We start from the raw sequence: 14,455 nt of genomic DNA, 5'->3' as shown, positions 1-14,455 counted from the left end.
TTTGCCTTGACTCAGGATGTTCAACATTCCTTATTTTCAGACAGTCAGTTTCATATTTGGGATAATGCATTTGAATCAATCATTTTTTCTTACCTTAAAAAATTTGACTTTTTCCCTGTGGGCTGTTAGGCTCGCGGGGGCTGAAAATGCTTAATTTTATTGCGTCATTCTTGGCGCGGACTTTTTTGGCGCAAACATTTTTTATGTTTCCGGCGTCATACGTGTCGCCGGAAGTTGCGTCATTTTTGACGTTCTTTTGCGTCAAAAGTGTCGGCGTTCCGGATGTGGCGTCATTTTTGGCGCCAAAAGCATTTAGGCGCCATATAATGTGGGCGTCTTATTTGGCGCTAAAAAAAATAATAATAAAAAAAAATATGGGCGTCACTTTTGTCTCCGCATTATTTAAGTCTCATTATTTATTGCTTCTGGTTGCTAGAAGCTTGTTCACTGGCATTTTTTTCCCATTCCTGAAACTGTCATTTAAGGAATTTGATCAATTTTGCTTTATATGTTGTTTTTTCTATTACATATCGCAAGATGTTCCACGTTGCAACTGAGTCAGAAGATACTTCAGGAAAATCGCTGCCCGGTGCTGGAGCTACCAAAGCTAAGTGTATCACTTTTGGTATCTGTTCCTTCAGCTGTTGTTTGTATTAAATGTTATGACAAACTTGTTAATGCAGATAATATTTCCTTTAGTACTGTTACATTACCTGTTGCTGTTCCGTCAACATCTAATACTCAGAGTGTTCCTGATAACATAAGAGATTTTGTTTCTAAATCCATTAAGAAGGCTATGTCTGTTATTTCTCCTTCTAGTATACATAAAAGTCTTTTAAAACTTCTCTTTTTTCAGATGAATTTTTAAATGAACATCATTCTGATACTGATAATGGTTCTTCTGGTTCAGAGGTTTCTGTCTCAGAGGTTGATGCTGATAAATCTTTGTATTTGTTCAAGATGGAATTTATTCGTTCTTTTTTAAAGAAGTATTAATTGCATTAGAAATAGAGGATTCTGGTCCTCTTGATACTAAATCTAAACGTTTAAATAAGGTTTTTAAATCTCCTGTAGTTATTCCAGAAGTGTTTCCTGTCCCTGATGCTATTTCTGAAGTAATTTCCAGGGAATGGAATAATTTGGGTAATTCATTTACTCCTTTTTAAAACGTTTTAAGCAATTATATCCTGTGCCATCTGACAGATTAGAGTTTGGGACAAAATCCCTATGGTTAATGGGGCTGTCTCTACTCCTGCTATATTTTTAGCGGATGTTGCTGCAGCTTCAACTTTTTAGTTAGAAGCTTTAGCGCAACAAGTAACAGATCATAATTCTCATAGCATTATTATTCTATAACATGCTAATTATTTTATTTGTGATGCCATCTTTGATATCATTAGAATTGATGTCAGGTATATGTCTCTAACTATTTTAGCTAGAAGAGCTTTATGGCTTAAAACCTGGAATGCTGATATGTCTTCTAAGTCAACTTTGCTATCCCTTTCTTTCCAGGGTAATAAATTATTCGGTTCTCAGTTGGATTCTTTTATCTCAACTGTTACTGGAAGGAAGGGAACTTTTTTACCACAGGATAAAAAATCTGAGGTAAATTTAGGTCTAATAATTGTTTTCGTTCCTTTCATCACAACAAGGAACAAAAGCCTGATCCTTCATCCTCAGGAGCGGTATCAGTTTGGAAACCTTCTTCACTTTGGAATATATCCAAGCCTTATAGAAACCCAAAGCCAGCTCCTAAGTCCCCATGAAGGTGCGGCCCTCATTCCAGCTCAGCTGGTATGGGGCAGTATACGTTCTTTTCAAAGAAATTTGGATCAATTCCGTTCACATTCTCTGGTTTCAGAACATTGTTTCAGAAGGGTACAGAATTGGCTTCCAGTTAAGGCCTCCTGCAAAGAGATTTTTTTTCTTTCCCGTGTCCCAGTAAACCCAGCAAAGGCTCAAGCATTTCTGAAATGTTTCAGATCTAGAGTTGGCTGGAGTAATTATGCCAGTTCCAGTTCGGGAACAGGGGCTGGGGTTTTATTCTATCTCTTCATTGTACCAAAGAAGGTAAATTCCTTCAGACCAGTTCCGGATCTATCAATATTGAATCGTTATGTAAGGATACCAACATTCAAGATGGTAGCTGTAAGGACTATCCTGCCTTTTGTTCAGCAAGGGCATTATATGTCTACAATAGATTTACAGGATGCATATCTGCATATTCCGATTCATCCAGTTCACTTTTAGTTTCTGAGATTCTCTTTTTTAGACAAGCATTACCAGTTTTGTGGCTCTACCGTTTGGCTTAGCATCAGCTCCAAGAATTTTTACAAAGGTTCTCGGTGCCCTTCTGTCTGTATTCAGAGAACAGGGTATTGGTATTTCCTTATTTGGACGATATCTTGGTACTTGCTCAGTCTTCACATTTAACAGAATCTCATACGAATCGACTTGTGTTGTTTCTTCAAGATCATGGTTGGAGGATCAATTTACCAAAAAGTTCATTGATTCCTCAGACAAGGGTAACCTTTTTAGGTTTCCAGGTAGATTCAGTGTCTATGACTCTGTCTTTGTCAGACAAGAGAAGTCTAACATTGATATCAGCTTGTCAAAACCTTCAGTCACAATCATTCCCTTTGGTAGCCTTATGCATGGAAATTTTAGGTCTTATGACTGCTGCATCGGACGCGATCTCCTTTGCTCATTTTCACATGCGACCTCTTCAGCTCTGTATGCTGAACCAATGGTGCAGGGTTTACACAAAGATATCTCAATTAATATCTTTAAAACCGTTTGTACGACACTCTCTGACGTGGTGGACAGATCACCATCGTTTAGTTCAGGGGGCTTCTTTTGTTCTTCCGACCTGGACTGTAATTTCAACAGATGCAAGTCTTACAGGTTGGGGAGCTGTGTGGGGGTCTCTGACGGCACAAGGGGTTTGGGAATCTCAGGAGGTGAGATTACCGATCAATATTTTGGAACTCCGTGCAATTTTCAGAGCTCTTCAGTCTTGGCCTCTTCTGAAGAGAGAGTCGTTCATTTGTTTTCAGTCAGACAATGTCACAACTGTGGCATACATCAATCATCAAGGAGGGACTCACAGTCCTCTGGCTATGAAAGAAGTATCTCGAATTCTGGTTTGGGCGGAATCCAGCTCCTGTCTAATCTCTGCGGTTCATTTCCCAGGTATAGACAATTAGGAAGCGGATTTTCTCAGTCGTCAAACGTTGTATCCGGGCGAGTGGTCTCTTCACCCAGAGGTATTTCTTCAGATTGTTCAAATGTGGGAACTTCCAGAAATAGATCTGATGGTTTCTCATCTAAACAAGAAACTTCCCAGGTATCTGTTCAGACCCCGGGATCCTCAGGCAGTGAATGCATTATCACTTCCTTGGAAGTATCATCCTGCTTATATCTCTCCGCCTCTAGTTCTTCCAAGAGTAATCTCCAAGATTCTGAAGGAATGCTAGTTTGTTCTGCTTGTAGCTCCAGCATAGACGGATTCTTTTTCGGATGGCCTCTTGCCAACCGTGGGCTCTTCCGTTAAGACCAGACCTTCTGTCGCAAGGTCCTTTTTTCCATCAGGATCTCAAATCTTTAAATTTAAGGGTATGGAGATTGAACGCTTGATTCTTGGTCAAAGAGGTTTCTCTGACTCTGTGATTAATACTATGTTACAGGCTCGTAAATCTGTATCTAGAGAGATATATTATAGAGTCTGGAAGACTTATATTTCTTAGTATCTTCTCATCATTTTTCCTGGCATTCTTTTAGATTTCCGAGAATTTTTTTTTTTTTACAGTTTCTTCAGGATGGTTTAGATAAAGGTTTGTCCGCAAGTTCCTTGACAGGACAAATCTCTGCCCTTTCTGTTCTTTTTCACAGAAAGATTGCTAATCTTCCTGATATTCATTGTTTTGTACAAGACTTGGTTCGTATAAAACCTGTCATTCAGTCAATTTCTCCTCCTTGGAGTTTGAATTTGGTTCTGGGGGCTCTTCTAGCTCCTCCTTTTGAACCCATGCATTAATTTGGACATTAAACTTCTTTCTTGGAAAGTTTTGTTTCTTTTGGCCATCTCTTCTGCCAGAAGAGTCTCTGAATTATCTGCTCTTTCTTGTGAGTCTCCTTTTCTGATTTTTCATCAGGATAAGGCGGTGTTGCGAACTTCTTTTGAATTTTTTTCTAAGGTTGTGTATTCTAACAACATTAGTAGAGAAATTGTGGTTCCTTCATTATGTCCTAATCCTAAGAATTCTAAGGAGAAATCATTGCATTCTTTGGATGTTGTTAGAGCTTTGTATTATTATGTTGAAGCTACTAAGTCTTTCCGAAAGACTTCTAGTCTATTTTTCATCTTTTCTGGTTCTAGAAAAAGCCAGAAAGCTTCTGCCATTTCTTTGGCATCTTGGTTGAAATCTTTAATTCATCATGCCTATGTCGAGTCGGGTAAAACTCCGCCTCAAAGGATTACAGCTCATTCTACTAGGTCAGTTTCTACTTCCTGGGCGTTTAGGAATGAAGCTTCGGTTGATCAGATTTGCAAAGCAGCAACTTGGTCCTCTTTGCATACTTTTACTAAATTCTACCATTTTGATGTGTTTTCTTCTTCTGAAGCAGTTTTTGGTAGAAAAGTACTTCAGGCAGCGGTTTCAGTTTGAATCTTCTGCTTATGTTTTCATTAAACTTTATTTTGGGTGTGGATTATTTTCAGCAGGAATTGGCTGTCTTTATTTTATCCCTCCCTCTCTAGTGACTCTTGCGTGGAAAGATCCACATCTTGGGTAGTCATTATCCCATACGTCACTAGCTCATGGACTCTTGCTAATTACATGAAAGAAAACATAATTTATGTAAGAACTTACCTGATAAATTCATTTCTTTCATATTAGCAAGAGTCCATGAGGCCCACCCTTTTTGTGGTGGTTATGATTTTTTTGTATAAAGCACAATTATTCCAATTCCTTTTTTTATATGCTTTCGCACTTTTTTCTTATCACCCCACTTCTTGGCTATTCATTAAACTGATTTGTGGGTGTGGTGAGGGGTGTATTTATAGGCATTTTGAGGTTTGGGAAACTTTGCCCCTCCTGGTAGGAATGTATATCCCATACGTCACTAGCTCATGGACTCTTGCTAATATGAAAGAAATGAATTTATCAGGTAAGTTCTTACATAAATTATGTTTTTCTTCTATTGAACAAATTTGCAAGGCAGCAACATGGTTATCGCTACCTACCATTACTACATTAAACCACTTTGAGGTTTTTGCTTCTTCTGAAGCGGTTTTGGTAGTAAAGTCCTCCAGGCAGCTGCGTCTGAAATTTTGCCTTTAAAAAAATGTTTTTTTGTTTCTTGTGGACTCCATAGCTTGGCTATTAGATTTCAGGGGTAATAGTTTGTGGACTCTAACCAACTTATGAAAGAAACTGTTATTTATGCTTACCTGATAAGTTGATTTCTTTGATGGTGGTGAGAGTTGACGAGATCCGCCCATTTGTACTAAATTTGTGTAATTTTTTTTCTAAGGCAGTTATAGTTTTGCCTTTGCATTTTCCATTCTTGGTCTTTTCCTACTTTTCTTCTTCTTCTCCTCCTCCTCCTTGGCTATATGTAAAATTGACATACCAGATAGGTGGGAGGGATAAAGTGCTTTTGAATATTTTGGGAATCTTTTCCTCCTCCTAGTGGCCAGAAGTTGAATCCCAGGAATAATGGCGTGTGGACTCTCACCACCATGAAAGAAAATAACAAATTTATCAGGCAAGCATAAATATTATGTTAGTGTAATATTCTCTGATCAAGTTGTGTACCAAAAATTTGCTTATATATTATAGATTTGTGGAATAAAATATTTGTGATTAGCTTCTTTGTCCTGAGGATACAACATACTGCAATATAATCTGCTATAATAATAATAACAATATTAATAATATTTTAATTATAAAAATGGAACATTTCATGAAATATGTTTATACTGCCTGCCAGTCACCTCTGGCTGTGTATTATTTAGAGATGATTACTCTCAAACTATAGTTAAAGGGATAGAACCGTGAAATATAAACATTTGTGCAATATACTTCCATTAATAAACATGCTTCTTGTATAAGTAGTTACTGTTTTGTTTTCTCCTGCAGCATACGCACACCACACCTCCTCAGAGTCAGCAGTGACACACACAACGTTTTCACAAGCAATACACACCACTGCCAGCTCTCTGAGAAGGTGTGGTGTTTGAATACTGGTGCACAGGATATGTGCGTATGCTGCAGAAAAACAGTAATAACTTCTGCTAGAAGTGTTTTTGCTAATCAAAGTATATTGCAAAAATGCTTTTATTTTAAATTGAAATGCACCCATGCACATTGAAATTTTGATCTTTCTATTGATAATTCATTTGACATTTGTTATCTATACAATTTTTTTTCAGTCTGTTTTAATTATATTTTTAATGAAAAATGTGTCAAATTCATTTTGCGCACGTACTCTGGTCATTTATTAAATTGTGTCTGAAGTCATTGTATTTACAGCAAATAAACAATAGAACATAAAGTAATTGTTATAGTTTACAAATTTAACGTAAAAAGTGAGTGAATTTAGGGTTTAAAATGTTTTGGAAACAGTTTATGTGCAGAAAAATTATCTTGTCTTTTAACTAGTTTGAGATTTTTAAAAAGAGCATAAATTGTAAGTATGTGAAAAACATTTGAAATAACTTCTAAAATGAATTAAGTTTTATAATCTAGAAAATTGTTCATTATTAGAATTATTATTATCTCTAACAAAGAAAAAGTATAGCAATTTATCTGTTCAATCAAACATTTTAATTTCCTGTGTGTTTATTAGGTGTAACACAGTGAATAACATGGGATATCCCAATGTATCTCGACTTTCTGGGCTGAACATTATCTTTAAATTTTATTCTTTAAAATAAAGTTTTTTGTTTTTTTGCTGTTAATTGAACCCAAGTCCTTGTTTTAACTTGTGTCATATTTTCTAGCAAAAAATTGGATTGTGGTGTAGTTGTCAATAACTTGTTCTAAAGCATGATTAGCCAGTGTATATTGTGTGAGATGAAATGAATGTTTCAATTTAAACAAAATCACATGCTGATCTTTTTTGTAATTCTGCAATATTACGTTGTAATATTGGGGTCTAGTTATATTTACTTTCAGACCTATTGAATATTTTAATGTTTTTCATGATGTTTATCTTGTGCAGAAGTTGTAAAGCTGTTTGACAATGTCTCGTGTTTATAGTAGAAGTTGTTACCCGGTTTCCTCTTTCTCTGTTGTAAAATCAACTAAAGTGGTGGGAAGTCAATTTGAGAGGAAATCTCTGTCTGTTTTTAAAGTTTAAATATTTTGTTATTTGTGATTGTGTTTGTATTTTAAAATGAGATTCCTATTCGGCCGGTGAGTGGAAAGAGCTGTTGTTGGCTAGCACATACATAAATACTTTGAGAAATCTTATGTACAAAAATGTTAATATTTAATGCTTTAAGCAAACCACTCCTTTATATTCATAGCAATAGCGGCTTCTAACTTATCCTTGCCCTTCATAGTAGTTTACATTTTAATTAATTAAAAATCTGCCACGGAGTAGGGGTTCAGAAAATGAAATATATTTATAAATAAATAGATGACACCAGCCATGTCATGTAAATACTATCACAAAGCCTATATTAATGTGATATTTTAACATTTTGTCCTAGTGATCCTGAAAGTCATTGCAACCCTACTGCGGAACTCGTCCCAATGCGCTGAAGTCATGGAAGTGAGAAGAATATTTCTCTCCGACATGATAAAGCTTTTTAATAACAGCAGAGAAAACAGACGGTAAGCATGTCGTAAGTGCTCACAGAATAAATTGCTGCAATTACGTAGATGATAATAAATATCACACGGAATTCCTAAAACTCTCTTCGCAATGGAATGTTTAATTTATTTCTTTTACACATGTGCATATGTTTTCTTGGGATTATTACAGCGTTTTGTTTCTTTTTTTTGGAGCATTCTGTACTCCTTTTCATGCTGCTTTTCTGTGCCAGTTGATATTAGATTTGACATTCCTTTAACAGCTTTTATCTGTGTACATTTGCAGAAGCCTGCTGCAGTGTTCAGTGTGGCAGGAGTGGATGCTCTCTCTCTGCTACTTTAACCCCAAGAATGCAGAAGAAGTGAAATTAACAGAGATGGTGTACGCAATCTTTCGCATCCTTCTTTACCATGCTGTCAAATACGAATGGGGTGGGTGGCGTGTTTGGGTGGACACAATTTCCATCACACATTCCAAAGTAAGTATTGCATCAGCCAAACTTTCAAGGAAGGTTTTTTTTTTTTTGTTTTAATTATTATTAGAATCATACACTGATTTCCATGTTTCTTGCTTATAAAGCTGTCTGAAGCCATACAATAAAGCACAAAAGGAGATTCGGCTGTTGCTTGGTCAGACAAGTATTATTAATGATTAAAAATGCAATAAACAGAAAGGAAAAGTATAATCATAGTTTATCTGATGCTAAAGTAGATAATTGCTTTTTATTTTTAGTGAAAGACTCGTACACAGAAGGTAAAGAAACTGTACGAGTGTAACACAAGGTGGCGCTGTTGTGATAAAAATGTGCTACTGGCCTTGCATTATGTTGGGGCAAAGAACAAGCAAGCTTTACAGTTTACCTATGTAAAACCATTTTGCTTAAATATAGACTTATAAATAAATAATATGGTTTGGAATTGGGACATTTTATATTTATAGGTTTAGAAAAAAATCTTGTTTGTGTGAACAATTACAAACGTGTGACTGTCCTTGAATTAGTTGCCGCGTGTCATTGTAAATGAATGTAGAAAAAGCAAGGTTTTATTAATGCCAGGTAACGCACCAGATGCATCTTTTCTCCTTAAGGCTGTAATTACATCTGCAATTAATACATATTTAATTTGTTTCTAAAATGCCCTTGGCTACACATTTAAAACAGCTTCCTTTGATAAAAAGAGCAAGTGTTTGAAAATTGAAAAAGCTTTGCAGTGCTACATATCAAGATACGTGTGTCTGCTATAAAAAGCCAAAGAAACTCAATTGCAATTTTATTGTCCGGTTTGATAGATTTCCTGCCACCTTTGTAGCAGGGAAGCCGTTTGTCACTGCAGCCCTCTCCTCCCACAGCTGCAGCGCTCTTTATAACTAGTAACTGCACCACCAGCATAATTGTAATGGTCTCCTTATTTCTCTCAAAGGGTTGAGATTTTATTTAATACCGTATGCGATGTGTAGTTGCCGTGTTTATATATTCCTCTATGTTTTTCTTACAGGCTGTAGTAAAATATTTTAGGAATCTCATACTGATTTATTCATTGTTCTCGCCAGGGCCTATTTAACGGACACGCCACCCGGCTGATTTTACTGATCCAACCAGCTAGGTTTTAAGACAATAATTTATTGATTTAACAATAATTTGTACAACAAACTTTTAATATTAGCTCACTTTAGCTTGTTACATTATGCAATTAATTTGTGATATGGATATCTTAAGTAACCATAATAAATAACAGAACATATAATATTGTACAGCCCCCACCCAGCTACTTCATAATCCCAACCGTCTGTGGAAAGTACTTAATTTTTAATGTTTTTGTAGGATAGACTTGGAATATTTTAAGTTCCGTTGTACTTATCTAATTATGGTCATAGACGAACATTTTTTGACCGGTTGTTAAACCCAAAAATATTTTTTCATGATTCAGGTAGGGAATACAATTTTAACTACCATTAAAATGTACTTATATTATCTAATTTGCTTCATTCTTTAGATATCCTTTGTTGAAGAAATAGCTATACACATGGGTTAGCCAATCACATGAGGCATCTATGTTCAACTACCAACCAGCAGCTACTAAGCATCTCTAGATATGCTTTTCAGCAAATAATATCAAGAGAATGTAGCAAATTAGATACTAGAAGTAAATTATAAAGTTGTTTAAAATTGTGCATGTTCTTTCTAAAGCAAGAAATAAAAAATTTGTGTTTCATGTCCCTTTAAGATGTCTTTTGGTACAGATTATATTTAGTGTTTTTAAAATTTTAAATATGTAAATTGCTATGAATGCTAGTTATATAAATGATGTTCCTTTTCTCTCATGAAAATTATTACAAACTTCCTACTCAGTACCTACTTTATTTTTAAAGATCAAATACTAAGAAAACATTCCTTAGACAAAATGTTTACAGGTTTTGGCCTTTGTGTTTGTAATAGAATTTTATATATATATATATATATATATATATATATATATATATATATATATATATGTGTGTGTGTGTGTGTACATTTTTTTTTTATATATTTATGTTCAATTTTTTTTTATTATTTGTTAAGATCAGCTATTTCTTGAGATTATCTCTAGACTATTTGTATGCAACCTCTACGGCAAGAACCCTGGAGTTATAAAAAAAACCCAACTGTAGCTGGATATTGCAGTATGCATTTTCTCCTTTTGACATTGTAGTAGAGTGTTTCTATTTTATGCAGCATTAAGTGCTCTTTTTCTGACACTTTGAAGCAGCTTGCTAAACTTGACCGATCTAAATACAATGTGTGGAATGCTTAAATATTTAAGTTGTTCTGTATATAGTCCCAAAATTGTTCAAAACGTTCCATCAGTTGGGTAAGGTTGGGGAGTTAAGTGAGCTATCATTATACAGCATCTGCAAACCTTTTGACTTGCACAATTATTTCCAGTCCACTTTTACCAGATGGATTTGTGTTGTGAAAGAAATTATTTCTTGTAAAATGGGAACTTTTTTTGAAATATATTTTGCAAGATAATAAGTCTGATGCTTATTAATGTATTTTGTGTGTGTGTTTTTTTTTTAAATAATTGTCTCCTGTTTTTAAGCATATGTTAATAAGAAATTTGATCTGGCTTTGAAGGGTGTTACAGGAAATACTTCACAATTATCTGAGCATAATAATGCTCCTTTCAAAGCCAAGAAATAACTTGTAAGGGTTCTGTTTTATGTGTGCTTTTTCCATTATTTTCTGAGTGTAATTTATACACCACGTACCCCAGCATATTTTAACTTTTAATGGCTTCACAGTGTTACAGATCTATGCTTTTAGTTGTCTTCCTACTCTCTTGTGACTTGACATCACTGAGTATTAGTTGAAAGTGTAAAACAGAAATTGTTGCTTTTAAAATGCTGAAGCTATTCAGTAAGTCAAAAACAATTGAAAAACATTTCAAACAATATTTTAACAGTATAATATATTTTCCTTGTAAAAACCTGGAATCAGCAGGCATCACACACAATAATCATATGTTCTGCAAATCTAGTAATCCTATTTTTCATTGTCTGTTAACCAGTGAAAACACTGAAAGATTTGGAATTTGGACACTTTTGCCCGTTTGATTGGGTTTCCCAAATGCATTCTGCAGAAATGTGAATTTTCACTGATTTTATTTATTTTATTGACTCTGACCTGTGGAGTACAGTTTTTTTTTTAAAGAATTGTAAAACGTATAGTACAAAACAAAAAGTGAAACCAAACTGGAACCCTCGGATTCCGTCCTGATTTGGCAGACTGGGTAGAAACTATTTGGGCAAAACTTAAGAACAAAATATACAGGCTTTGTTTTTTAAACCCTTTAAATAAAATATCAGTTTTGAGAAAAACAGTTAACCATATGTTTTTAGCCATGTTAGAATATATGCTTTGTAACAAAATTAATGGATTTTTATTCTTCTTCCAAACCAGCTTATTGTATCACGAAAGATTTATAGTTTTTTATTTTGTATTTCACTTTTAAAAAAAGCCTTGCTTAGCACTTCATGTTTATTAGTCATTTAAAGCCATGTTACTGTGAAATTGCTTAGCAGGAGAGCAGGAAGGTAGAGAAGTAAAACACAACTGAATTTTAAAGGTTAAGTGTTGCTATTGTGTTCTTGGAAACAGTATCACGTTTATTCTTACAATTTACTAGTATTTGTTTTTAGTTGAGAATAGTAAAGCCTTTAAATCAGGTGTAAAAAGATTTCATTGAATGGGTGTACAGCACTGAGCAGTCTTCCCATTTTGTAAACCTTTTGATTTGTTGGCAATTGTTAAGGGTTAAATTGTTTCGGTCTCTATCTGAACAGTCTTGACCTTGTGGTTGATATGGGTAAGGAGTAATGTTTCTGGTCAAACCTCATTACCTTCTACTGCAAAATGAATTGTTACATTATAACGGAGGCAAGCCTATATGTTAAGCCATATAAAGAGAATATTTATGTTAACTCTTGATGAAATCATTTTAGTTGTAAAAACACTGAGCATTTATAATTATTTGACTTTTACAGGTTTTTTATTCAGTATTTTGTGAAAGAAGCAGTTTAGAATAATCATTTGGTTTTAATTTTACGAACTGAAAAATTAAATGTACAGTATAAGCATGTAGTGTAATGAGATATATATATATATATATATATATATATATATATATATATATATATATATATATATTTAAATAAAAATGCTCTGTTCAGAAAAATTTATATTATATGGACTGACTTTCAAAACTCAGAAGGATAATCAGAATTTTATTGTAATGCATAGATACTGTGTGATTAAACAGTCACAGCCCTTTTCTAGAAGTAAGTCATTCTAATAGGAGTTTGGGGCTATTTTAAGTTTGCTTTATTCGTATTTGAAAATTTATGTTTAAACAACCTAGTGGGCAGAGTGCTTGTTAATCTTTCAATCTTAGCACATAGAGGTGCTTTCCAAACTGTACTCTATTATTGATTTACTATCCAATCATTGAGAAGATTAATGACTGGTCTTTTAGCTGGCTAATTTAGAACAAAATCTGGTAATTAATTGCATATTATCAACGTTTCAGTTTCAAATGCAAATAGCAGAAGAGAAACAGCCATGCAATTGACTAGCTTGAGTCAGACTTGCTGATTTTACACTACTGTTGGATGCGTAGCCATTAATGAAAAATAATGTAAAGTAGATAACGTGCCTCTTAGGCTTGTTGCTGGAGCAAAACTGATCGTTAAAATGCCAAGATCATCTGCTTTTATGCATACATTTGTGCAAAAAAAGCTTTGGAACCCAGGTCTCCATTTCTTTCAAGAGGTTTAGATTTCTTTGTCTACAATCATGTATGTATGTGAGATATACATCTAATTTACTAGACACCTAATTATATATGTACACGTGTGGATCCATATTCAATATGCTATATTTTAAATGTGATGGTTTTGCATTTTTTTTTTTAAACAGAGTTTTGCTAAAGCAAACTAAATTCTATAATTTTCTAGTTCTTTATTTTGAAAAGCATACTTTTAAAAAGCTTTTTGTAGATAAGGCCAGGATTTCAAGAACTATGCACAATGAAATGCTCGATCAAGCAAGCCCATTTTATAAAAACGGAAATGGAAGATATTTTTTTTTCCCTTTAAACATTTTTTGTTTGCATGAAGAAATGTCAGGTTGAGTTTTCAGGGAATGTGCTGTGCTTATATAGCTATATACATTCTTATTGACTCACACGGACAAGCCCTGCAATGTTCATTGGTGGATGGACCAAACAAGTGTGGGAAGAGAAGCTTTTGATAGAGAGCAACCTCTGCCCCTTTAAAAGGGAATTTTTTTATGTGTCCCTTTAAAAAGGTATAGTCTGTTTAGGTCCCTCGTTATAGAGGATATATATTTGGCTGCAATTATCACTATAATATATTTTAATGTCAATAAGTAAAATGTTTTAGTACATAATGCCTTTTATTGGTTGTTAAAATCATCTTTTCAATTTGCATATATATGTTTTTAGGCAAAGGGTGTGTGTTTATTTGTTAAAACACTGAACACTGGTGGAGGGAAAAAGGGCTCCTTTCTTGTTGCTATGGTTACGATTCATTAGATGAATGGACATGTCTTGTTTTTTTAATGTCATAATTTAATATTTTTTTTTACCTAGTGCAAAAATTAAACTTTTGTGATTAAAGGGACACTGTACCCAAAAAAATTATTTTGTGATTCAGATTGAGCATGAAATTTTAAGCAACTTTCTAATTTACTTCTATTATCAAATTTTCTTCTTTCTCTTGGTATCTTTATTTGAAATGCAAGAATGTAAGTTTAGATGCCGGCCCATTTCTTTCATGTAATTAACAAGAGTCCATGAGCTAGTGACGTATGGGATATACATTCCTACCAGGAGGGGCAAAGTTTCCCAAACCTTAAAATGCCTATAAATACACCCCTCACCACACCCACAAATCAGTTTTACAAACTTTGCCTCCAAGGGAGGTGGTGAAGTAAGTTTGTGCTAGATTCTACGTTGATATGCGCTCCGCAGCAAGTTGGAGCCCGGTTTTCCTCTCAGCGTGCAGTGAATGTCAGAGGGATGTGAAGAGAGTATTGCCTATTGAATGCAGTGATCTCCTTCTACGGGGTCTATTT

General features: G+C 34.4%; 1 protein-coding gene across 2 annotated transcripts in view; it reads left to right on the top strand.

Annotated features, from left to right (window-relative positions):
• Positions 1 to 14,455, top strand: part of LRBA (LPS responsive beige-like anchor protein) — a 1,331,662-nt gene that overhangs the window by 59,918 nt on the left and 1,257,289 nt on the right. For both annotated transcript variants that reach the window (XM_053703733.1, XM_053703731.1), the window contains exons 11-12: positions 7,721 to 7,844; positions 8,110 to 8,302. In XM_053703733.1, the coding sequence (XP_053559708.1) occupies positions 7,721 to 7,844; positions 8,110 to 8,302 (317 nt within the window). The remainder of the gene's footprint in view (positions 1 to 7,720; positions 7,845 to 8,109; positions 8,303 to 14,455) is intronic.

This window comes from Bombina bombina, chromosome 2, assembly GCF_027579735.1.
Source record: "Bombina bombina isolate aBomBom1 chromosome 2, aBomBom1.pri, whole genome shotgun sequence".
Taxonomy (NCBI): Eukaryota; Metazoa; Chordata; class Amphibia; order Anura; family Bombinatoridae; genus Bombina; species Bombina bombina.
Note: the sequence above shows the minus strand (reverse complement) of the source record. Positions and strands in the feature narration are given on the sequence as shown.